Genomic DNA, 24,977 nt, shown 5'->3' on the forward strand with positions numbered 1-24,977 from the left:
TTAAACCTTGGCATCATTCCCAAGCTTAATGCTTATTAGATGCTGGAAAAAAGTTAGTGAGCTCTCCAAGCTTCAGTTTCCTTATATGTAAACTAGAAATAAAATAAACTCTCTCACTGGGCCTTGGGAGGATAAAACATTACATAATAAATGTAAAACACCGAACACAGAGCCTGACAAATGGTAGGCGGGCAACAAATGTTCGTTGCTTCCTTTGCTCTCAGCTTCTTAAAGTAGATACCGTGCAGAGTGGCTGGGGGCTGGCTGCTAAAACATGCTAGATGCAAAAAAGAAAATGTGTTTCAGGCTTGGTGTGTTGAATTGAGTTGGACATAAACCTAAACAGCTTTTTATTGTTGAACATGCCTGGTTAAGATACACAAGTCACTTTTCCAGTCTTGCTTAATAGTACAGGTAATGTTAAACCTTATTTATTTTATTTTCATTTATTTGTATTTTCTACATGGTCAGTTTTCAATATAGTTGCTGTAATTAATGACATACTTTGAAATATAAAGATTCTAATATTTCTAATTCTTGTTCAGTGAACAAAAGGGTGACATACTTGGACATATCTTTGTATGGCAAACTGCTGGGCTTGGTCACTTGCAAAGTGATCTCAGGGGCAAAGACTATGGGCTTGAATCCCATTTGAGCCCCACGTACGATAACAGGATGTAGAGATACGGGCATCAGACTAGACAGTCGGAGACGAGGTTCTAACTCCAGGTCTGCCATCATTCTTGCTGTATCTTTTAGATAAATCACCTCTTTCCAGAAAGGCATGATGTTGCAGGGGAAAGCTGAGTCAGCATTCATGTTTGAATCCTGGCTCTGCCTCTTCAGAGTTCTGTGATTCTGCTGAGTTTTAGTTTCCTATAAATTGGGGGCAGTCATATCTAACTCATGGTTTTGTGATTCTGAGTGAAATAAATATGAATAGCTTCTAGTATATGGTAGGTATTTCATAACCACTTTATTGCTTTTCTTTTCTTCCCTGAGCCTCAGTTTTTCACCTGTAAAATGGGCCAGTTGAATTAAGTTACTGCTGGTTCTAATGTTCTGTTACTATAGGAACTACACTGTTAAATGGCACTCGATATTGGAACGCAATGAAGTGCTATATTTGGCTATAATAAGAATAAAGCATATTTTTGGTGGTGGAGAAGGGAAAATACAAAAATTCCTAAATGTATGTGTCTAAGAAGAAGGCCTGCCCGGTACAGATTCAGCAGTTATTTAATTTGCATTCTGTTGTGTCTACAGATGCGCCAGTGATAGCAATCAAATCACAGGGTATTAGTCAGAGACTCTGTCTAGTTAATAATAGCAGAACAGACCCAGTAACATCAACCCAGCTGGCAAAGTCACCCTTGAGGCAAAAACAATGCGTGGGTTGGTTGACCTTTTCCTCTTTTCTACCAAACCATGTCCCAATTACTTTCTATGTCAGTTAGAATCAACTACCCCAAGATATAAATTATTCATTTATTTTAAATTAAGACAGAGTAAACTAAAAGTAATAAATCTGAAGAGCTTGATTTAGGTTGAAAAAATATGTATGTGCCTGAGTGTGTGCCCATGTGTGTAAAAAGGATGTAAGGATATTCACAAAGTTGTAAAGAGTATCTGTTTTTAGACGATGGGGCTAGTTGAGTTTGTGTGTGTGTGTTTTGTTGTTCGTTTATATTTTCTAAATTTTCTGTAATTGTTATGTGCTACCTTGGTAGTGAGAGGGAAAAACGAGTTCTGAGTATAATAAGAAACTCCCATGGGGATGTAGGCAACTTGCCTCCCTCTCCATCACCCATTCCTGCAATTCAACCTAGAGGACAGAGGTCTCACCACCCCCTACAGACAGTTTCCCAAGTAAATAAGGTAAAAATTCACTTTAAGAAACTGAATCTAAAGGTCTAGTTACATAGAATGACTCAGTTGCCCCATTTATATCTTACAACATTGAGACATTCTGCCATTTGAATGTGTGGAAATACATAAACTTCTTCGCATCCTTGCATCTCTGTTCCTGGAAGTCTTTCTTAGTATTGCCACGGACACCAGTATCCTACAGGATGGCAAGATGTAGTAGGAAGAGTCACAAGGCTCAGGATTATAATTCTGGCTCCATTCCTAATAGCTGTGTGGATTTGGGAAGTTACTTGATGATTGGAAACATGGATTACTTCATCTGTAAAATGGGGATAATAGCAAGTATGTCACAAATTTCCCATTCTAGGACTAAATGAGTCAATAAATACCAAGCCCCTGGCACTGAAAACGTGGGTCTTCTTCTCGCTGTCATTTGCTTTTGCAACTTCTGTGCGCATGTCCAGATTATTGAGCAAGCATAGGATGTGGGACTAATGTGAAAAATCAGCCTTCCAGTATGATGTGTGAAGTGCGGTCTTGCTTTCCAGAGACAAGGATTAAACTGGGACTAAGCCAAGTAACTTTTTCTCCACCTGTCACCTATCAAATTTAGTCACCAAATAGTGCATAATCAACTAAATGGAACAGATCTGACTGCGTAGGTTCAAAAGAAAAGTAAGGTCTATCTTTAACCAGCTATAGCTGAATCTCCTTTTTTCTTCCTTTGCAACGTTCTGAGACAGCCTATAGTTCTCTAAAGTGATTGAGATGCACTGAGATTTCTTTTCTTTAAACTTGTTGTTTCTTAGATGCTCTTATAAGCGTTAACTTGGAATTTTCTTCTTATGAAAACACAGGCCAGAATTTGAGTAATATTGGTAACTTCAGACATTTGGTTCGTGTAAATACTTCAAACGGACTATTAATTTTAAGTACTAGTTCTTGGGAGAAAATACTGTATTTACAGGAACAACTTTTAATTTAGAAAATAAATGTTTCCGTTAAATAATCTCCCTTCAAATAAATAGCAAAGGAAAATTAAAGGCCCAGAGGAACCACATATTCAGAGGCAGTTGTAAAACATGTCAGTGAAATTATCTTAGTAATTACCTAGGCACATAGAATATTTTGAATAGTTTTCCAAGCTTTATATCTGTAGAACTTACTCCCTGCTGGTAATCTATGTTTGGATATTTTATAGGGTCCGAATTCAATATATTCTACATTCAATTTATATTCCCCCTCCATCTTCTTTTTTTTTTTTTTTTTTTGGCTGCGGCATGTGGGATCTTAGCTCCCCGACCGGGAATGGAACCCATGCCCTCTGCAGTGGAAGAGCGGAGTCTTATTAACCATGGACTGCCAGGGAAGTCCCTCCCCCTCCATCTTTACTCTCTCCTTTATCTTCTTTCTCAGTGAACAGCCTTATTACCCATCCAATGAGTCCATGTAAAACATCTGGGGATCATGGATGTACCCCTTCCTCACACTCAGTGTATTCATCTTACCCGTCAGGTAATCTGGAAAGAACCGTCCTAATATTTCAAAGACCCCTCTTTCCTGCTGGATTCACTCTGTCAATTCCCTTTTCCGACTGTCTATACTTCTTGCTGGGATTTTATTGCAACAGATCTGACGACAGACCTCCTCTGCATTAGATTCCCTAGTGGATTCAGTGTCAGGTTTGGAATTCCTTAATTAAGCACGCAGAGCCTTACATGTCTTTGCTTCTGCCTACTATTCTAGTCTTTTTTTCTTGCCAGTCTAGATATCTACAATATACCTCTCATTCTATAACATGTACAGCTCCCCTAAGATATTATACTCAATATGTCCAGGGCTTATCACATGCCAGTTCACACTGCCCGAAACATTCTTTTTTTTTTTTTCTTCCTTCTACCTAAATCTAACTCAAAGGTAGATTAACTGTCATCTCCTTTTGGACATTAACTTGGAATCACATCTAACCATCTCCTCTTGGACACTAACTTGGAATCACATCTAACTTTCTCCCCAACACAGACACACAGACACACAGACACACACACACACACACACACACACACACACACACACTTCTCTCTCATTTGGATGCCCTCATCCATGCTTACAAAACTCCCAGTGTGCAGATTCTCCTAGCATTTATCTTTTGCAACTGAAATCATTGCTTTATATGTCTCTACATTAGATAGTTAACTCCATGAGGCCAGGGGTTTTATCTGTTTTGAGTTTGAATCCCCAGCCTATAGATAGTGTTCAAAAAAACAGTGAATTTTCAATGAATATAATCGAATTTTTACTGCATTTCATTCATTTACCTTTCTGGGCTCCATTTTCCTCATTTATGAAAGTGAAGAGTAGACTAGTCAATGGGTCTCAAATTCTACACCTCACACTATTTGCATTAAAGCATCTGAGAGCTACACAAATAAAACAACCCCTTAAAAATAGGAAAAACCCATGGAATTCCCTGGCGGTCCAGTGGTTAGGACTCCACGCTTCCACTGCAGGGGGCATGGGTTAGATCCCTGGTCGGGGAACTAAGATCTTCCATGCCACGCGGCGTGACCAAAAAACTAGGAAAAACCCATATTACCACACCTGACTCTCAAAGATTCTGACCAGTATACCCGGGGAAGGGCTGTAGAATTTGTTTCCGATATGTAACCAGGTTTGGAATCACCTGGTCTAGAAGCTCTCTGAGCTCTAGAAATCATTCAAATGTTCTGTGTTTCCTACAGAGCAGATGCGAAATTTCTTAGTCTGCTGTTCAAGGTCTCTTTCCCTGAACCCTTTTTTCCCCTCCAGTTTCGGGTATCACTTTCACCTGCTTGCATTTTCCGATCCAGTCATGCTGAATTGCTTGTAGAAAGACCTATACATGCTGGCTTTTTCTGCAAGGAAAGCCCCACTATTGTGCGAACTCCAGGATGAAGCTTAGGTAACAACTCTTCCACGAGTAAGTCTCTGATTCTTCCTTTTCCCCTTTTAGATCTGTTTTTTGCTTCTGTAAGGGTATTTGGTATTGCATTATATCGTCCCTGAGCTTCTTTTTTCTTTTCAATTTATTCTTCTATATTTTTTAAAATTTTTGGCTGCTTTGGGTCTTTGTTGCTGCGCGCGGGCTTTCTCTTGTTGCGGCGAGCGGTGCTACTCTTCGTTGCAGTTCGAGGGCTTCTCATTGCGGTGGCTTCTCTTGTTGCGGAGCACAGGCTCTAGGCACGCGGGCTTCAGTAGTTGTGGCTCACGAGCTCTAGAGCACAGACTCAGTAGTTGTGGTGCACGGGCTTAGTTGCTCCACAGCATGAGGGATCTTCCCGGACCAGGGATCGAAGCTGGTGTCCCCTGCATTGGCGGGTGGAATCTTAACCACTGAGCCACCAGGGAAGCCCCCATCATCTTTGAGCTTCTTGAAGACACAGAACAATTATTCAATGAGTGCTCTTTCTATTCTTTATTGTGGCAATTTTCTTACTCCTTAAACAAATATTTATTGAGAATCTGCTATCTAAATTGAGAACCCACCAATCTAAATTTATGCCATTTTATCCTTCTACTAATAATATTGCAAGCATTGTTACCATTTTGCAAATGAGAAAACAAAGGCTTATAGAGGTTAACCACTTGAATAGCCAGCCACATGGCTGTTTAATTGTTGGAACAGAATTAGCGTCCAGGAGTTTCTGATGTCACTTTCTTCACACTACCATGTTTTTCTTAAGGGAAAAATATGATTTAAAGTGGATTCTCCCAAACCTATTTCCTCATTCCTGGGTAAATGGTGACTCACTTTTAAAAACTGAGGCAACATTGATCCATAACATTATATAAGTTTCATGGGCATGGCATTGTATTTTGACTTCAGTATACACTCCAATGTGCTCACCACCAAAAGTTTAGTTTCCATCCATCACCATACAGTTGACCCCCTTTACACATTTCAACCTCCCTAAAGCTGATTTAAATCACTTCTTGGAAGCCACATTCTGATAAACTAGAGTTTGCTGTAAATTCAGATGAAATGAGTACAGTTTAGCCCTTGTTTTAAGAGAGTTTGCAGGAAGAAAATTCCCAGTAGTAAAACCATAAAGAGGATTGCTTTGGGATTTGTTAGCAATTTAATTTAAAAATCAAAGTTTTTTTGCTTTTCCTTGTTCTTGTGTTTTAAGACAGGTTCACCTTTCCAAGGGCTTGGAAATTTGAATTAGGAATAAATGGTGGTAGAGAAGGCCAGAGATGGGACAGGATAGAGGTTTCTCTTGGGGAGCTAGAGGCCCTGCCACTTTCCTCTGAGGCTTGACAAGATTAAAAGCCAATTAAGGGACTTCCCTGGTAGTGCAGTGGTTACGAATCCACCTGCCAATGCAGGGGACAAGGGTTCGAGCCCTGGTCCAGGAAGATCCCACAAGACATGGAGCAACTAGGCCCGTGTGCCACAACTACTGAGCCTGTGCTCTAGAGCCCACAAGCCACAACTACTGAGTCCGTGTGCCACAACTACTGAGCCCGTGCACCTAGAACCCATGCTCTGCAACAAGAGAAGCCACCATAATGAGAAGCCCACGCACCATAGCCCTCTCTCGCTGCAGCTAGAGAAAGCTGGTGTGCAGTAACAAAGACCCAAGGCAGCCAAAAAAAAAAAAAAAACCAAACAAACAAACAAACTAATTAACATAAGAGCTAATATTTACTAAGTGCATATTAGGTACTTGACATTTTGCTTACTTTCATACTTATTTGTTCAGTGTTTCCAAATGTTAGTCATTCCTGTATCACTTTTATGGATTTTGTTACCTCTAAGTGTCATCTACACTATTAATTACTTAATGTTTTTCCTTAAATGGACTTTAGTCATCCTTCTTTTTTCTTCTTGTTCTAAGCAGTAGTCCGTAAGTATGAAGTCTAGTTATCTATTTTTATATTTCAATTAAATATTTCTCACTTTACATTTTTCTAAAACATAATAAAATAAATACATTATTATTATAAAAGAGTTCCATTATTACCTGAAAATCATATATTGGACCATAGCTTGTGAGACACTTTGTTTCATTTAAATCCTCAAAATAACCCTTTGGGTTAAGAATGCTTATTATCATTTGCATTCAAAAGGGAAAAGTGAGGCAAAAAGAGATTGAATAACTTGCCTAATGTTATAAGCTGAGAAGTGGAAATCACAGTTTGAACTCAGATCTGTAGTATTCCAAAACCCAAGCCCTAAAATATTATGACATTCTTCAGCCAGCCCTGGGAAAGATTTCACTCATACCTCCAATTTTGTATATGCTGTAATTGTAACCGTAAAAATATGAATGTGCCTGAAATTGACTGAAAGTAAAATAAAAAATTAAAATAGATGTGTAGGGTTGACTTTCCTTTCCATTTTTTCCCCAAAGACATTAATGTTACTCTTGTTTTGCTCTTATGATTGAAAAAAAAAGGTACAGAGATCTCTAAGATAATCTCTCTGTTCAGTCCCAACATTTCAGAAGTCCAATTTAATACCAGTATTCATTCAGTGGTTTTGTATAATTGTGTGAATCTAACTGCTTATTAAAATATTCTTAAACGTATTAAGAATGGTATCAGCCATGAGCTGATTTTGATGTGCTAGGCGCCCCATCCTTGCCTCTGCCAGGGCAGTCACAGAGGGTGGTACTGAAAGTTTTTAGGAAAACAGATTTGTTTGAGCAATGAGGAGTGAGAATTTTTTCCAAGCACCTGTGAATTGTTTATGCTAATTGGGTCATAGCTGATGCTGACCATGTGTGGGCTGCATCTTTAATCCACTCTCTAGATGCTGTATGTGAAAGCAGGAGTTATTAACTGAGCGGAATTATTTTACTGTATTTTCATCTGACTTTCTTCCTCTGTCATCCTCTCATCTCCTCTCTCGTTTGTCTCTTGTCCTCATGCCCTTCTTATGAGCCATGAATCGCAATATGTGACAAAGCAGATGCTTGCTGGGGGCAAAAGCACAAAGGGCATTGGAAGGCCGTGTGTGGGTAAATGGTCAACACCAAGAATGCTCCTTTGTGTACAGAGAAATGTCCCGTTCAAGGGCACACTCCAGAAATGGAAGGTTGGATTTCACAGTCATCTGTATATGGATAGAATTGGCAGCCTGGCTAGCTCCACAGTATCTTTTCTCTTGATCTGCCTTCATCCTCTCCTTCACAATGTTCCCTGCATTAAACACAGGTTTGGAGAGCCTGAATGTGAGCAATTAGAGGTCGAAAATGGAGTGTGTGGGAAGTTAGGAGGAAAGGCTTGGTAGTTAGCTTGTCATCCATGACTGAAGCACAGTGGGCTGCTTCCTGGCTAGAGTTATAGAAAGAAAAAGCAACCAAAAAAAAAAAAAAAAAACCCCAAAGCAAGTATTTCTTGCAGGTGATGACTTGAGCACCATAAAAACAAGGCTGGAAACTATATAAGAAAAGCGTCATCTGAAGCACATCTCAGAGACAAGGGTCCAAAAAATAGTGTGACGACATGTAAACTACTTGGTTAGGACATCACAGTGAGGGGATGTGGCCAGTTTTGCTGTGCTGGGCCTAGCAGGACTGTGAAGGGCAGATCGGTGAATGGAAAAGATGACAATCCAACTGGCAACTGTGCCCCAAATGAGGATACGGTTGCTTTACGATCACTGTTTTCACCTCAATCCTTAAGGAGCAAATTAGATACGAGGTCCTGATACCTAAGGTCCAGATATGAGTCACATGTAAGACCATGACATTAAAGTTTTGGGGGGACAGGCCAGGAGAAGGAAGACAACTTGACTCCCACTCGGCAAGACTCCTAGAAACACCGCGGCCCGGCTTTCAACGAGTGGTTCTCAAGGTGTGTGGCTCCTGTATGGGGCTTAGGTGGGTATCTACGGTCACCTTTCATTGAGTCTGGTCGGAAGCAGGAGTGGGAATGGTAGCTGGTTTGAGGATTAATCAACCGCAAAGTATAAGGAATAGACTAGGTAGTAAAGGTCTAAAGAAGGAAGGGGAAAGGAATCTTAACTAAGGTACAGCTCAGAGCTAGTTTCCGGAAGATGTTCAGAGCAACTTTTGAATTGATCTCAGTTAAGTTCATCAGAGTTACATTGAAGAGTTCATCTCTTCCAGAATTCTACTTTTAGGCAGAGTAAAAACTCAGCCTCACAGACTATTGTACACTAAAAAGTCCTTCTAAGAAGGGTACTATTCAGGAACCCTTGGAAATCTATTTTAAAAGGTTAATTCTCTTCAATAGTACACCAACTCCCTCCTGCTGCATTTTTTTTCTTCTGCTTTTTTTTTCTGTTTTATAGAAGATATATCAGAGTTGATGACTTTCTTCCATTTCCTGCATCTCCATGTATTTGAAAATTATTTTTATCTGTCCCTCCCTTCAGCCTTAAGCAGAGTCTCTATTTCCAACTAAAGATTTTAATTCTTTAAAGGTCTTAGGAAGTTCTATTTTCTCAATCATGAATTGTCAGAAGTCCTTTCCCTGAATCCCAAGTTTCTCTTCATAATGCAGATTTAAGCATTTTCATTCCTTCAGTTCAAGAGACCTTTAATAAATCTCAATACTTCTACTGTATACCGAGGATGGTACTAGGCACCCAGAAAATGGTATTTAAGGAGATCACCATGATCTAGGTAGGTAACAGGCACCTAATAACAAAACAATAGCATCAGTAGCTAATCAATAATAACAATGTACTAAACACTTCATAGGCATACTTGCTTTCATTCTCAAAATCCCCTATGAATTTGGAGCCAGTGTTATATGCATTTTGATTAGGACCCTGAGACTTAGAGAAGTGAAGCCATTTACATGAGCTCATGCATCTACTAAGTGGTGGAAGCAAAATAATACAGCATGCTAGTGGCTAGAATGTAGGCTGAACAGATTATGGGAGAGAGTCCTGGGGAAAAGTCAGGCAAGATTTCACAGAGGAGGTGACATTGGGGCTGGGTCTTAAACACAGGAAAGAAAATAGCATGAACTGGAGAATTCCCTGGCAGTCCGGTGGTTAGGATTCCGTGCTTTCACTGCCGAGGGCGTGGGTTCAATCCCTGGTTGGGGAACTAAGATCCCACAAACAAACAAGCAAACAAAAAAAGCAAAAAAAAAAAAAAAAAAAAAAAATCACAAACACATTCTGTGCAGATGACTATTGTCAACGATTTGCAAATAACTGAGTGTAACCAGATGTCTTTGTCTCCGAGGGCCATGTGAAGAAGTCCCAGAGGTTTAGAGTTTAAGTTTAGAGTACATTTAACTCAAAGCTAAAGATTGAAAAACCAGCTGTTCTGACAGATTTCCCAGGGTTGAGGAAAGGTAGAGCTGGAAGGTGGTTGAGGGGAGGGGCGGGGAGGAAATGGTTGAGAGGGGATTGTAGATGAATTTCTATTTCCAAATACAACTTGGAGACACTCTTAGCTGCTCACTGTGGCATTCATCAGTGGTCAAAACCGGCATTTCCCTTTGTTGAACAAGACAATGTAGACGACAGAAAAGATGCATTATGACGAAGTAACAATGACTACAGCACCTGGTTCCGACACCCAGAGTTATTTAAAATGACAAAAGAGGGGAAATTGTGGGCAGGAGTCATAAATTTGATTGTCTAGTAACGTTAGTCAAATGGCTGCCTTTTAATGTGTTTTCCCCTTTGCGTATAATTTATTTTATTTATTTATTTTTTAACATCTTTATTGGAGTATAATTGCTTTACAATGGTGCATTAGTTTCTGCTTCATAACAAAGTGAATCAGTTATACATATACATATGTTCCCATATCTCTTCCCTCTTGGTCTCCCTCCCTCCCACCCTCCCTATCCCACCCCTCTAGGTGGTCACAAAGCACCGAGCTGATCTCCCTGTGCTATGCGGCTGCTTCCCACTAGCTATCTGTTTTACATTTGGTAGTGTATATATGTCCATGCCACTGTCTCACTTTGTCCCAGCTTACCCTTCCCCCTCCCTGTGTCCTCAAGTCCATTCTCTACATCTGCGTCTTTATTCCTGTCCTGCCCCTAGGTTCTTCAGAACCATTTTTTTTCTTTAGATTCCATATGTATGTGTTAGCATACGGTATTTGCTTTTCTCTTTCTGACTTACTTCACTTGTATGACAGTCTCTAGGTCCATCCACCTTATTATTTGTAATAACTCAATTTCGTTTATTTTTATGGCTGAGTAATATTCCATTGTATATATGTGCCACATCTTCTTTATCCATTCATCTGTCAATGGACACTTAGGTTGCTTCCACGTCCTGGCTATTGTAAATAGAGCTGCAATGAACATTGTGGTACATGACTCTTTTTGAATTATGGTTTCCTCAGGGTACATGCCCAGGAGTGGGATCCCCTTGCATATAACTTAAAACACCCAAAGACATTGACGGTCTTGGAGAAGAGAAATCTAAAGCAGTAGAATGGGCATTCGTTGGTAAGAGATCTAATTCTAGTCTCCACCTTCTCACTAGAAGCTGTGTGATTTGGGCATGTGGCTGAACCACTCTGAGCTTCACCATCTCCGGAAGTGTGATTTGGTCACAAATGTTACCCTTACTACGTGGGGGGGGGGGGCTGTTGGAGTCAGATACACTTGAATTCAAACCCTGGCTACGCTATTATCTAAATGTGGAGTCCTTTCTAATCTTTGAAATGTGCATTATAATTCCTGTTTCCCCAGGTTCCTTGAGGACTAACAGATACAGTGAATACACAGAAGGCAGCACCTGATACATAGTCCAGTCCTTTCTTAAAAAAAAACCAGTCCATTTGCACCTTTCCAATGGTTTGGACTTATTTAAAGGGAAAGACCTAGGTAAAGATACTCAGGCAAGAATAGCTGCATGATGTGCTAAAATATCCTTCACCATAAAATGGGACGTCAGTGGTTCATAGCCCTGGTTGCACATTTGAATCACCGGGGACAGTTTAAAAGATTCCCAAGTATGGGACTTAACCTCCAGTGATTCTGACTTAGTTGCTTTTGCCCTGGGACTCCAGCCTCTAGGGCATAAAGGCTCACCAGGTGTTTCTAATTGCACTAGATTCAATCATTGCTTCTCAAGCTTTGCCATAAAGTACCGGGCAATCTTGTTAAACGTAGATTCTAATTCTCTAGGTCTGGGGTGTTTGAGTTCTGCATTTTTAACAAGCTCCCAGATGAAGGTGATGAAGCTGATGCTGCTAGTCTGGAATCAAACTGAGTAATTAGTGTTCCATAACAATTTTCAGCCTTCAGTGTCCAGCAGGATAACCCAGCAGCTTGTGGCAAATGTAGCCCTGGGACCTGGGTCTGGCCCTCACAAATTCTGTTTTACTTGGTTTAGGGGGGGGCGAGAAAAGTCATGGAACTATAGTGTCCATTTCAACCTGAAGATCCTATGATGTGCCAATTTTGTGATTTTAGAATATGATTTCTCTCCCAGTTTAACGGCTCTGTAAAAAAAATTACAGCGTCTGTAGTTGAGCGTGTGGAATATCACTGTCAGAAACATGAAAGATGGGTGAACTCAAGGTCTGTGATGTCAAGACATGGTTGATCTTTATATCACGGGTACCTTCAACCTCCAAAATTCTCCTTTTGAGTTCATGGGGACTTTTCCCGGACTCTCTGTGTGAGCAGGGTTTATTGTTGACGAAGCACTCCCAGATGAACCGGGAGAGCACCCTTCACTGACAGGAGATGAACAGAATGACCCTGGACTTTTTTCTGCTCTTCGCAACACATCATGCTTTCTAAAGCAGAATCCCCAGAGAAGCGGGCTCAGCTTCCTTACCTCCAAGGAAAAATGGAGATGGGAGAAAATAACAAGCTGCTTTATTCAGCAGAGAACTGACTTTTGAAAATCTCTGGGAATTTCAGCAGAATCTGTCCCAGGATAGATATTAGATCATTTTCCTTCTTTTTCTTATCCTCCTGGATTTCTCTTGCGTTTACTAGCTCAAAACATCCTCTACCTAGCGACAGGCTTTTTGCCACTTTCCAAGAATAACTGAAGAACAACCATGATGGGGTCAGAAACATTGTTAATTCTGGTACCGTTGCTTTGGATAATCGTTTTGCATTAATTAATATAGAAGGGACTGGATCCCCAAAAGTATATGAATTTGTAAATCAACTGATGCAAGGATAGTAATGTGGAAAATGAAAGTCTTATTTTCTTCCTTTCCCCTTTAAAAGTATTTACACCTGTCCTTGATCAGTCTATAGAAATGTCTGCATTCCCTCGAGAATGGACATCTCAAGAATGCAATAATCACACACCAGTTTAGCCAAGGGAATCAATCCTAGGACATCCACATTCCAGGTACTTAACTCAATACCGTATTTGCATTTGGGCCTTTTTCATAGAAGAGGGTATCCAGTGGAGGCTCCTTGACCTCAGTAATATCCCTTTGAACCTGGGCTGGGCTGGCCAAGTAGAAAGCTGCCATGTGCTATGATTTAACAGCAGCACAAGGCCCTAATTGCCTCACATGCCCTTCTCAAGAGCCAGCCACCATGCTGCCCTCCTTCCACTGGTTCTTGGGATCTTGCCAGTGGTGAGATACGGTCTTTAGTCACCTACGTGCACATTTGGTTCAGAAAGGGAGGGGTGTAAGCCATGGTCCTCAGCCCTCTGCTCATTCACTGGGAGCCCTTTATCAGGCCGAGGGGCTTGTTATCCAGGAAAGACTATGGCGTCGGTGCTGAGCGGAAGGGAGCTGCTGTGAAGGAGCTGGAACAACGCAGTGACAAGCCTCACATCATAGTGGCAGCAAAACTCCAGCAAGGAGACCCCGGGGGTGATTGGTCCTAGGTGGTGGGGCTCTGGGGAAGGTGTTGGTGGGAGAGGGGCTTTCAGTTTTCAAGTGATGTGTAGGACTAGGTAGATAGTAGAAGTTGGTCTTGGTTCTCCCTATTTTTCAGTTTTGCCCCAAGTTAGCTTTTGATGTGACAATAAAACAATCACTGTTTTTTTCAAATTGTTTTAAAATTAATTTTTCTTTTTTTTTTTTTTTTTTGCTAAAAATAGGAGGTTCACTCCTATCAGGTAACATTCTTGTTTGCAAGGCAGTGAAATCTCCAACAGAGGAGAGATGGCCTTTTGCAAAGGTGTTTATTTCATTGATTTGCTCATGTATGGCATTTCCCATGTGGCAGTTTAAAGCACTTTCAATTTACCTCGTTATTGCTCTTAACAACTTATGAATTGGGCACTATTATTGTTTCCATTTTTCAGAGGAGGAAATTAAAAACTCAAAGGTTAATTTTCCCAGGTTGACTGCGGCAGACCCAGGGTTTGAACCTAGGCAGTAAGGATTTGGTTGTAACCACTGTACTATCCTGCCTCTGATGTTGGGGACATCCCATTCTGGGGTGGAAGGAGAGAAATCAGACAGGATGGACTGGTTCTTAAATGCTGGTCTCCAGAAGAGTGTGAGAGCTGAGGAATTGTCATTGAAGCTCTTGCTTAAAAGGCAAACCTCTACGACTTACACCTGGATTTCTGACTCAGGAGGCCTGGGGGTTGTTTCACTCTCTCTACAGATCCAAGATTCCTTGATTGCAGTATCATTCTGATTACCCTAAAACGAACGTGCTCTCATCAGGGAGCCACAGTCAGTAGCTTATGCTACCACCTCCCATGCATTTTCCAGTCCTTCCAGCTCTGGTGTCGAAACCATAGTCACTGATGGCGACAGTTCTGTCCACTCCACCCCAAACTCCATCTGGCGACAACCACCAGACTGCTTTGCGTCCTCTGAGTCTCCCACACCCTGACTGTTTGCCTTCCATAAATGCCTGGAGCCCACAGTCCTCGTAAAGGCTTAAACTGTGTCTACTGCAAGGCAAAATGGGCATCTTTATTATCTATAATTCACTGCCACTCCCCTTCTCTGCTCTGCCAACAGAGACACGGCTCAGGTGTCTGACCCCAGCACCAGATGTTATTCTCCTGTTCAAATGGAAATGGACAGATGCAGCAATGTTTAAACTCAGAGCCAGAGATGGGATTGAGCCCTGCCTCAGCCCCCTTTTCTTTCTGGCCTCCGTTCTCCATCTGTTCCCAGCACCTTCTGACTTGCAGACCCAGAAGGGGCTGGAAGTTCTGACCAGTCTCTCACCCTTCTTCTACTTCAGTAACATTTTCATGTCCCTTTAAGTGGCTGAAAGGAGCAATGCTGACTACACACACCCACGGGAATGAGGAGAATTAGCTATTGTCTCACTTTTGCTAATGGAAGCTGATAAGCATACTGACCCCAGCCAATCAACCAGATGATTACCAGCCCCTCTTGGCTTGAAGAAGACGGGATCCTGCCCAGGAAAATGGAAGCAGAGAAGGAGGCTTGCAAGCCCTTGAGTTTGCCATGCGAAATGGGCTTAAGAGCTAGGGAAAAACCACTTCAGACAAGACAACTGGGGAAGCCGAGGCAGAATATCATAAGTGCCCTCTGTGAAGTACCCTTTACCACGTAACAGTGAAAGGTGCCAGCATTATCAAAACAGCATTTCCTTTTCTGTTCTGCCTCGTGGCTTTGAAGAATTCAACTACTTCTCTAAGAAAATGAAAGTTGCCTTTCTTCTCGGTGCATTTCTTGTACCATTTGGGATATGCCCATCATCAGGTTGCTTTAACTGAATACCCTAAATTTTCTATGGAGAAGAGAAAATAGGCTTTAAAAATATCTCCTGCCTGTCAGGAGAGCCCATTAAATACCCCAGCTTCTCCCTGTACTCTAATATGCTGGCAGAACATTCTAAGTGCACCCTGGAACAGAAGAACAAGCCAACTGGAGCCTAACGGACCATCTTGAAATCTGTAATAAAAAGGTACCTATCAGCCACACCTCACAACAGGCATGTTCCTTAGTGCTTCCCAAGCACACTGTTAATTCCTTGAGGCAGTAATTGATTTCATCTAAACTAGATAAGACAGCTGTAGAAGCTCAAAGCTTATCTCAGGAGCCCCTCATCCGGCTGGATTTCAATCGATAGGTCAGGGTGCCCTAGACCTACTTCTCTAGTGCAGTAGCTGTGCACTCAACCTTTTCCTGTGGCTGAAAGCATCCTCGAAACCTTTCAAACCTAGACTTTGGTTGCAAGGAGTTGGAATAATTTTGTAACATGGCTTTTCAAGGGTTGTTTGTGTGAAAGCTGGGCAGGTTGCTTTTTAACTCCATCAAGAAGTTTAGATTTATTCATTCTACTGCATGCCTGCTTCAGTTCCAGAAACAGTTCGGTAGAGGTTACCGATTGGGAAATCCCAGTTGCTGAACTTCTGCAGTAGAGCTTACACTGCTACAGTCCACACTGCACTGTTAATATAAAACCAACATGCAAATGAGAGGAGTTTCCTCTCTTTCTCCCTTTTAATTACCTTGAGCTCCTTGGCTGTAGAAGAATCTTTGAGCCGACTCAACATCCAAGAGTCTATGAGCAGACTCGACATCCAGAAAATAATCCATTTTGGGATAATCCATCTTCGATGTTCCAGAAACAGAGTTTTAAGACAAAATAGTCACTTGTATTGCCTATGGAAGAGGAAGAAAATACACAGTATTTTAGACTGTCAAATATGATTTTGGAAGAAGAGATACCCCATTATAATATCCTATTATTTGACTGACATTCCCCGTTTTAAGTCCATCCCTCAACAGAGCTTTCCTACTGTAGGAGAAAATGCAGCCTTTCACCAACATTTATTAAAAGTAATATATGCTACACAGAAAATACAGATGATCCAGGCTAAAGAGAGATAACATACCAGTCCTTCCTTGCTATGTATTAACCGGAAAATAAACTTTTAAATTTATATGCTCTCTGTTTTCAAAAGGTCTGTCTGATAAATGACATCATTAAGTATCAGCCATTCTGAGTATGGATCCTCAGTTGATCCGGGGAGTTCTAATTCCCCTGGAGCAGCGAGCATCTCCTGGGAATCAGGGCCTCCACCTATAGATGCCTTGCGTTTATGACACATGCTGACATGTTTGCTGTAAAAATGCCGTGCACTCCTTCCTTTTAGCGATTTCCTCTAGCACGTTTTATAAAGTGCTAAGGATCGTCACCTGCTTGCCCCTGACAGGCTGCTTTTGAGAAAGAACTCTGGTTTGTAGAGCAACGACAATTATTTCAGAATTGCAATGATCCCCGGGATATTATCATGCACTAGCTTGTCAGGAAGCTAATACGCTTCATTAAAAAACATTCAGCCTGTTAGGTTCTTTCTAGCATATGTAGCCTTTCCCCCATACTTGCACAAATGAAGTATCTCTATTTCTGCAGGATGTTTTTGGAAAGAGTTAACAAGACAAAGTCATTAAAATCAAACTCAGAAGGATAATCCAATTGCTTTTTCTTTCTAACAGTGCATATTTTAATTTAAGAAACCAAGTCTGGTAGGCGGAAACTTTAAAAAATATCCAAAGCTACCCCAACGGCAAGTCATACTTACTGCAAAAAAGAAAAGAAAAATAAATAAAATCAAGGGTTAACTGCCGGCAGTTAAGAGCAGGAGCGATTTCAGCCACCGTGTCTTTGATCTCACTAAACATTCCCGGTGAAAGTAAACAATTTTGATTGTTTGATTAGATCGGCGATGAATAATGTATACCGTCCGCTGGACTTCCTTTATCAGATAAAATGGCCAGAGCACGTTACCTTAGCAACGGAAGGTGACGCCAGCCTCAGTCTCTTTGTATCCTCCACTGCGAAGGAAGGAAATGACCAGGTTCTCGGGTAAAACTTTGGCAGAAAACCATCACCGTCAAAATCTACATGTCACCATCACGCGGGTCCGATGCCCCATCCCGCCCCCGACCCCTACCCCTACCTCCATCCCCCGGCTGCCGCCGCCCATCTCTTAGACAGAGTACTGTCATAGTCATTTGAAAAAATGGTTTGGGTTTAATTATTTTTATAGCTCCAAGTCCCAGTTTTATTTGCAATTATAACACAATTACACGATTATGCAGTTAATATGGTAGAAAAGTTGTCGGGGCACCAGTTCCTACCCTAACGCAGGCTAAGGGTGGTGGGGAAAGGCTGTTTTAGCTAGCATCAGTTACACATTCCCCTGTTATAATTAATACACGGATCAGTCACCAGCATCTGGGCTGAAAATAACTCTCTCCCCTTGCGTAAATCAGTCACTGGAAGAAGCTTAGAAAGCTGTCTGGAATTTCCTAGGTTTTGAAAGCTGCATTATAACATAAATCTTTTGGGAGATTTCCCCCCTGGTAAAGGAAAGATAACCCAAAAAGATGTATATGAAAGAGTCTTGCAGTTAGCAGATACTCACCAGCACTTGTTGGCCCCTTTCAATAGGACCCCGTAGAGCATAAAACGAAGCTGCCTCACGCCGCTGAGCCCACAAGCCCAAATGAACAGCTTCTAATTTTTCCTTCAATCTCAGTTCAAGAGCACCAAGCAGAGGCAAGTGATGGATTTACCCATTTTATATTGTGATGAAATACAACCCCTAAGAAGAGATCTGAGGGGAGCTGTTCTTTAGAACACATTAGACTGCTAATTTAAGAAAATTGAAAGGTTCTGTTTTACTGTCTTTTATGTGTTCTCTCTGCTACCCCCTCAATTTAATTTGCATTTAAAATTAGGCTCGTGGCTCCTCGGTTCTCCAAGGTGTGGAGTACTTTCTAATCACAATGGCTGCTTGGGCAGGGTTTGGTGCAATGCCACTTTTATTCTGAGCTGCAAAACAAGGTGGGTAATTATAATTGCGAGCTGTTTTCTGGAGTGAAATACAGAGTGAACATTGGATTTCACCCCCTCCCTCTTCTCTGGCCTTTCGTCCTCTTCCAGCCTCTGATTGCTTGGTCAAATCTCCAGCCCCAATCATGCCAATTTGTCTAAATGAGTTTCTGTCTGTCTGAATGTAACAAAATAAACCTCACCGCAAAAAGGAACTTTGGTTTGATACCTGAGCTTATTCTGGTAGAATAGCCTCCTTACCAAACCTCAGTAAGGACTTTTAGGCATAATACTTTGAGATCCACTCATGAAAGGCATAAAGATAGCCAAATACAAGATCTGTAGTGGGTTTTCCATGACCCTCTTGCACCCTTTGTTGACCAAGCAGAATTAGTAATAAGTGTGGTGTGGTGTGTGGCATGTTGTATTGTTAAGAAAAGAGAAGCTGCATTTAAGAAGCCTTGGAAGGAAAACCACCAGACTCCCTTCTCCCATATACACAGCTTTGTGGACTACTCTTGAGACAAACCTGAACATCTCCTTCTGTTTATCTTATGGGCTCTCCCACCCAGTCAGAACAAATCAGACACCAAGCTGGTGCTACAGAGTTAAGCCTGATGAAAGAGGAAGCTGAAACTACGAATCATATGCCCTTGTAGGAAGAGCCAACTTTGGACTCAGAATACTCAGAGCTGTGCCCAGACCCAAGGACTGACTTCTCCAAGGTTACATTTCTGTTCAGCCCCCAGTGGAGACATGCTGAACACTTGACATTTACAAAAGGAGAAAGCTGTCTTCTGGTTCCTTTAGCTTACAGTAAGGTGTGGGTGACAGGTTCTGAACTCTCTATTGTGATTCTACTGAAATTGTAATGACTCAGAGGTGAGAGAGAGAGAAAGACTGTGCACAATCCACTGTTGGTGAGTCCAGATGAATGTGTGATTGAAAAGGAGATGCTAAATTGGAAACGTGAAAAATAGAGTTGGTTCCCAGGGCTTGGGGGATGGCTTTGGAAGTCAGTCATTTCTGGAGAGTTGACCAAGAAAGGGAATTTGAAGTCTTACAAAATGAACATATAATGTGAAAGGGCAATGCTTTAAAGAAAACTTGGAGAGGAAAATTTCAACTTAAAGAAATGTATTTGGGAAGGGGATGATTATTCACTTGCAAAAAGGGACTTTATTTTACCAAGTAATTAACGGCTGAGTTCTTTAACATGATATGACCAGGTTCCGAAATAGATTACAAAAGATGATTTTATCCTCTGGGGAGCATAACTGTAGACCACATATAGCAATATCTGTGTGAGGCATTATTTTTAAAGGTGGGGAAGTATTGTAATGTTCAAAACCCAATGTCAAGATCTGATCAGCTCAGCTCTGTTTTATAACTTTAATCTACTCAAAAGCAGCATTTATAATGGCCCATTGTTCTGAGATATAATAGAACCAGACAGAGAAGAAGGCAAGGTTACAGCAAGTATTCAGAATAACTTATGCATCACTGAACGATTCAGCCCAAAACATCCTTGAGACATCAGCTCTAAAAGTTAACTCACCGCCTCCCTGGTGGCGCAGTGGTTGAGAGTCCGCCTGCCGATGCAGGGGACGCGGGTTCGTGCCCCGGTCCGCGAAGATCCCACATGCCGCGGAACGGCTGGGCCCGTTGAGCCATGGCCGCTGAGCCTGCGTGTCCGGAGCCTGTGCGGAACAGCGGGAGAGGCCACAACAGTGAGAGGCCCGCGTGCCGCAAAAAAACAAAAAACAAAAAAACCCCAAGCACGTGGTATATAAATGAAAAATAATAGTAATCCAGAATTCTTTGTCTCCTTACTCACTCAGACAGTGTTAACATAGTTCAGTGAGCTAGAGATAAACAATCATTTTTTAAAAGCCAGAGTTATGTCTTTTACATTGATGGCATTACAGTATGAAAGTTTAGCACTGTAAGGCTGAAATCAATAATCTCGTATTATTTAAAATACATGACTTGGCAGAGATGTTCATACTTTTCTGTTCAGTTTGGTGGTAAGAGAATACGTGTGTGAGCATTCTATATACAAAAGGAAGAAGTGTTTGATTAATTAAAAAATGAAGGCATATTTCAAGATGGAATCTGGAGATCAGTAAAGATAACAGCTTGTATTAATTTATCTTTGCGGTGTACTTATTTATACAATTGGATGGCTTAAGACCCAAATGATCCGAGAGAGAGGTTCACGTGATTTGCAGTTAGACAATTTGCTCTTTTAATATCATCCAAACAACTTCCATTAGAGTCAGTCTGGGTTTACTCTGTTTGCTAAGAGATAAAGAAGTTTGTGTTATTGACAATTTTACAATTCATATTTTTTTTTTTTTTTTTTTATGCGTTACGCGGGCCTCTCACTGTTGTGGCCTCTCCCGTTGCGGAGGACAGGCTCCGGACGCGCAGGCTCAGCGGCCATGGCTCACGGGCCCAGCCGCTCCGCGGCATGTGGGATCTTCCCAGACCGGGGCACGAACCCGTGTCCCCTGCATCGGCAGGCGGACTCTCAACCACTGCGCCACCAGGGAAGCCCGCTACAATTCATATTTTTTTGTTTAATTGCTTTACTATATTCCAGAGATCTCTAGAAGACCATGTTTTTATTTGCTTTGGACTACATGAAGTTCTGCCTTCTACCTGCATGAAATCTTGGGGAAGTTCCTTTTTCCCCAAAAGACTCAACTAACTTTAAAAATATTAGGAGATCTCAAAGTGTGAGGATATTTTGGACCCCTTGGCGGTGGTGGTGGGGGCGGGTACCTAGACTGAAGATCTTTGGTTAAGTGCTAGCTCACTAAACAAGTATAGAAAATAATATATTCATTTATTTTTGCAAATAGTTGACCTGAGAATGATATGCTTCAACAGCAGCCGGTTCTCTTTGCTCGGCAAGTCACTCTCTTATCTCTTGATCCAACACTCGAAAAGAATCTTTCCTTCTTTCCTCAATAAAGCTTGTCCTTAGATGGTAGGGGAACTGCAGACACTTTATCTGGGCTTTATTTTTATTGAAATCTCCCTGGGAAAGGAGACACGTTAAACCATCATCAATTACTTTTACTTTAGTATAAATTAATTTCCAGTCTTTCCTTGTGAAAAGATTTTGATGATAGTCAGAAAGCTAAAGAAAGCTGGGAGGGTTGGAAAGATGGACTGAGAAAAAAAAAAAAGTCTCACAGGGGGAGGAACCTAATTTTATTCCATGTAAGCATGTAGTCATGTTTTGAGGGCTTACTTACGTATAAGGTACCAGGTATTCAGCTGGCAAATAAGGACGTTAAATCTGTAAACATCTTAGTTTGGACGAGGGCTTGAAACTCCCTTAAAGGACCAGAGGCAGACTCCTAAATCCTATTTCAAGAACATTATGTCAAAGGAGTTTCCCCTTTGGCCCATCCTCAGCTAGCAGGAAAATTCGTCACAACAAAATCATGCAGGCTTCTGTTCTTGAAACTGCATTCGAGAGATCCTCACTAGGAGAGAGGCTGCATTGGCCAAAATGGCAAAGGTCAGAGCCAAGAGCAGTGAAGCCTTTGGTTCCACTTGCCCACTTCTAAAAATATCCTTTCCCCTCTTTTAATACTTTGCAGAAGGGTCAATTCACAGAGTGAAGAACAAAAGTTCAAAATCTCATCTTTCCCTCTGCCAACTGGATTCTAGTAAGCCCATCTTGCTTATAATGTGGAAATTTCTTGGCTTGTCAAAAAGAATACTCAAGAATTATATCTCTATCTCAGTGTTTATCTACTGATCTGGATATAGGGAAATGAAGAAATGTTGAGTAGGGAAATGAGGAGTTCTCAAGCAACTGTCTGCTTACTATAACTCTCAAAACCCTAAATATGAAGACATGAAAATGGCCAACTAATGTTGGAGAAATGTGTTGACAGTAGCAGCTCTTTTTTTTTTTTTTCCTTTAAGCACCACTTCGAGGGTATGTAAGAATGAAATTTGACTTCATTCCCTCTGGCGAGAAAATCACATTGCCCTCAATTCTTGATGTGTGTGTATGTGTGTAATTTGTTTCAACTTTCCCGGAGGAAGCTGAAAAAATTAATCACAAGTTCAACTGTGTTTTCCTAGTCCTCCTAAAAGTCCAGATGGCAACCTGAAAAATAACCAAAAACATGTTGAAGAAAGAAAGAATAATGATTTCTATGTGCCATAAGTCTTGCAGACCTTACACAGAAGATATGACCCCTGAACTTCCAGAACACATTAGGAAAAGAGTTTTGGCTATACCAGTGGGAGCCCACAGAGAGTGAATTGTATCAAAAGAGTAAAAGTCAATTTTAGGTGGTTGTGAGGTCATTTTTACAATCCCACATTACTATGCACAGTAAGGATGGATGATAGATAAATTCGATAGATAAATATTGAGGTAGATGTAGAGATTAGAAAGAGATAGAGATGGAGACAGGATAGAGGTAGAGATTCACAGAAGAAAACGATCAAAGTGAATTTTGGTATAGTAGTGACTTTGAACTACATTTATCGTGTTCCCAGATGCCAAGGTCAAAAACCAAAGCAGTGTAAGTCAAAGGAACTTTGGGAACTGTTTCATTCCTTTTAGGCTTTGAATACACTAACAAATTCTATAGCAAGGGTTTATGTGCTTAGATAGTAATACTAAATGTTTTCCTTATGCATATTGTGCAAGGGTGTTTGAGGCATATCTCTGCATAACAAATATTATTATCCACGATACAGTCTCTGGTTTAATTTCAGAGTTAAATGTCTTTAGGATATATCACCTGAAGGCACCGAGGAGCATCATATCCTAGGTACCAAGTTTCCAAATCAGCATTCTCTGCTCCTAGTGGATTGAAGATAACAGAAAACTCACCCCCGCCCTGATGCTCGTAAAATGGGGGTGATGGTAGGTGAGCACTTGCTTCTGAAACAAAGAGAAACTTACTGGTATTCATTGAGTTTTAATTTCTCACAAGCATTATTAGTACATGGGGAAAATGTAATATTCAGCCTCACAGCACTCGCTGCTGTGTAATAAACACCAAAGAAATGTTATCCAGGAGACAATGTAGTAAACTAGCTAAAAGTACGAGCTTGGGACTCCCGGTTCGGCGGCTTCTTAGCTGAGCAAGCTAACCTCTTTAGACCTCAGTTTCCAGCTCTGTAGTACAGGAATAAAAATAAGAATCAAAAGGGATCATCTACGTAGACAACACAGCACTTGACACACAGGAAGTATTGAGGTTAGGTATTATTTGGAAATATTTTTAACAGCTTATAAATGCAACGAGTTGCAGGGAGTGAGACATCCCACCGCAGCTGCATATGTCCCACATATCAGTCAAAATATTACCTCCATCATTTTCACTGCAAATAAGCTCTTGGTCCTCTGAAGTCCCATGGTATTTGGTCTATATTTCTAACTTGTGTTACAGTTAACCATGTATACATGAGGATTAAAGGAATTATTAGGTGTAACACATCTAGCATTGTTCCTGGCTCATAGTAAGTACTCCAAGAGTGTAAGTTATTATAATTATTTTCCCTCACAGAGAGCTGGTGGCCCTTATTGAGCTCTTTAATGTGTGTTCTTTTTCTGGACAGTAATGCAAAGTAGGGAGCATTGAGGACCCATGTCAAGATAGCTCCACCAAAAGGGCCTTTGTTGTTCTTTTTACCACTATGCTTTCCTGAGAGAAGTTTGCAACAGGGAATTACAAACTAGAGCAGAATTTTGTCCACTATTTTTCATAAGCTCATCTTCTCTTTCCTCAGCCGAGTTAAGTGTAGATGCCGGGCACAGAGTAGGAACTTTATCCACTGAGTACTGAGAGACTCAACAAATGTTTCTGTTCTTCCAGGGCTGTGTCACAGATATTGTCTAATCCAAGCGTTCAGTCACTATGTGTTTATTTATAAGTATTTTAAAATATATTTTTATTTAATTAAATTAATTTATTTATGGCTGCTTTGGGTCTTTGTTGCTGCACGCGGGCTTTCTCTAGTTGCGGCGAGCGGGGGCTACTCTTCGTTGCGGCGCACGGGCTTCTCATTGCTGTGGCTTCTCTTGGTGCGGAGCACGAGCTCTAGAGCGCAGGCTCAGTAGTTGTGGCGCACGGGCTTAGTTGCTCCGTGGCATGTGGTATCTTCCCGGACCAGGGCTCAAACCCATGTCCCCTGCATTGACAGGTGGATTCTTAACCACTGCACCACCAGGGAAGCCCAGTTTATAACTCTTTATTGGCACATAATTGTTTATCATTCATTATATGCCAGGCATTGCACAAGCTGCTAGGGTTAAAATAATAAACTAGACCAACTCCTCTTCTCAAGGAGATTACAAATTAGCTGAACTTAGATTCTCCCAACTTTTTTCATATTAAGGCACGTATTTGAAAATGATCACA

General features: G+C 41.2%; 1 protein-coding gene across 1 annotated transcript in view; it reads right to left on the reverse strand.

The window, feature by feature from the left end:
- The window catches only part of PHACTR1 (phosphatase and actin regulator 1), a 534,554-nt gene extending 516,221 nt beyond the window's left edge, over window positions 1–18,333 (reverse strand). The window contains exons 1-2 of the mRNA XM_065885188.1: window positions 18,161–18,333; window positions 16,238–16,391 (exon numbers count right to left, since the gene is read on the reverse strand). Of these exons, the coding sequence (XP_065741260.1) occupies window positions 16,238–16,340 (103 nt within the window). The 5' untranslated portion in view covers window positions 16,341–16,391; window positions 18,161–18,333. The remainder of the gene's footprint in view (window positions 1–16,237; window positions 16,392–18,160) is intronic.
- Window positions 18,334–24,977: the final 6,644 nt, after the last annotated feature.

This window comes from Phocoena phocoena, chromosome 10 (genome assembly GCF_963924675.1).
Source record: "Phocoena phocoena chromosome 10, mPhoPho1.1, whole genome shotgun sequence".
Lineage (NCBI taxonomy): Eukaryota > Metazoa > Chordata > Mammalia > Artiodactyla > Phocoenidae > Phocoena > Phocoena phocoena.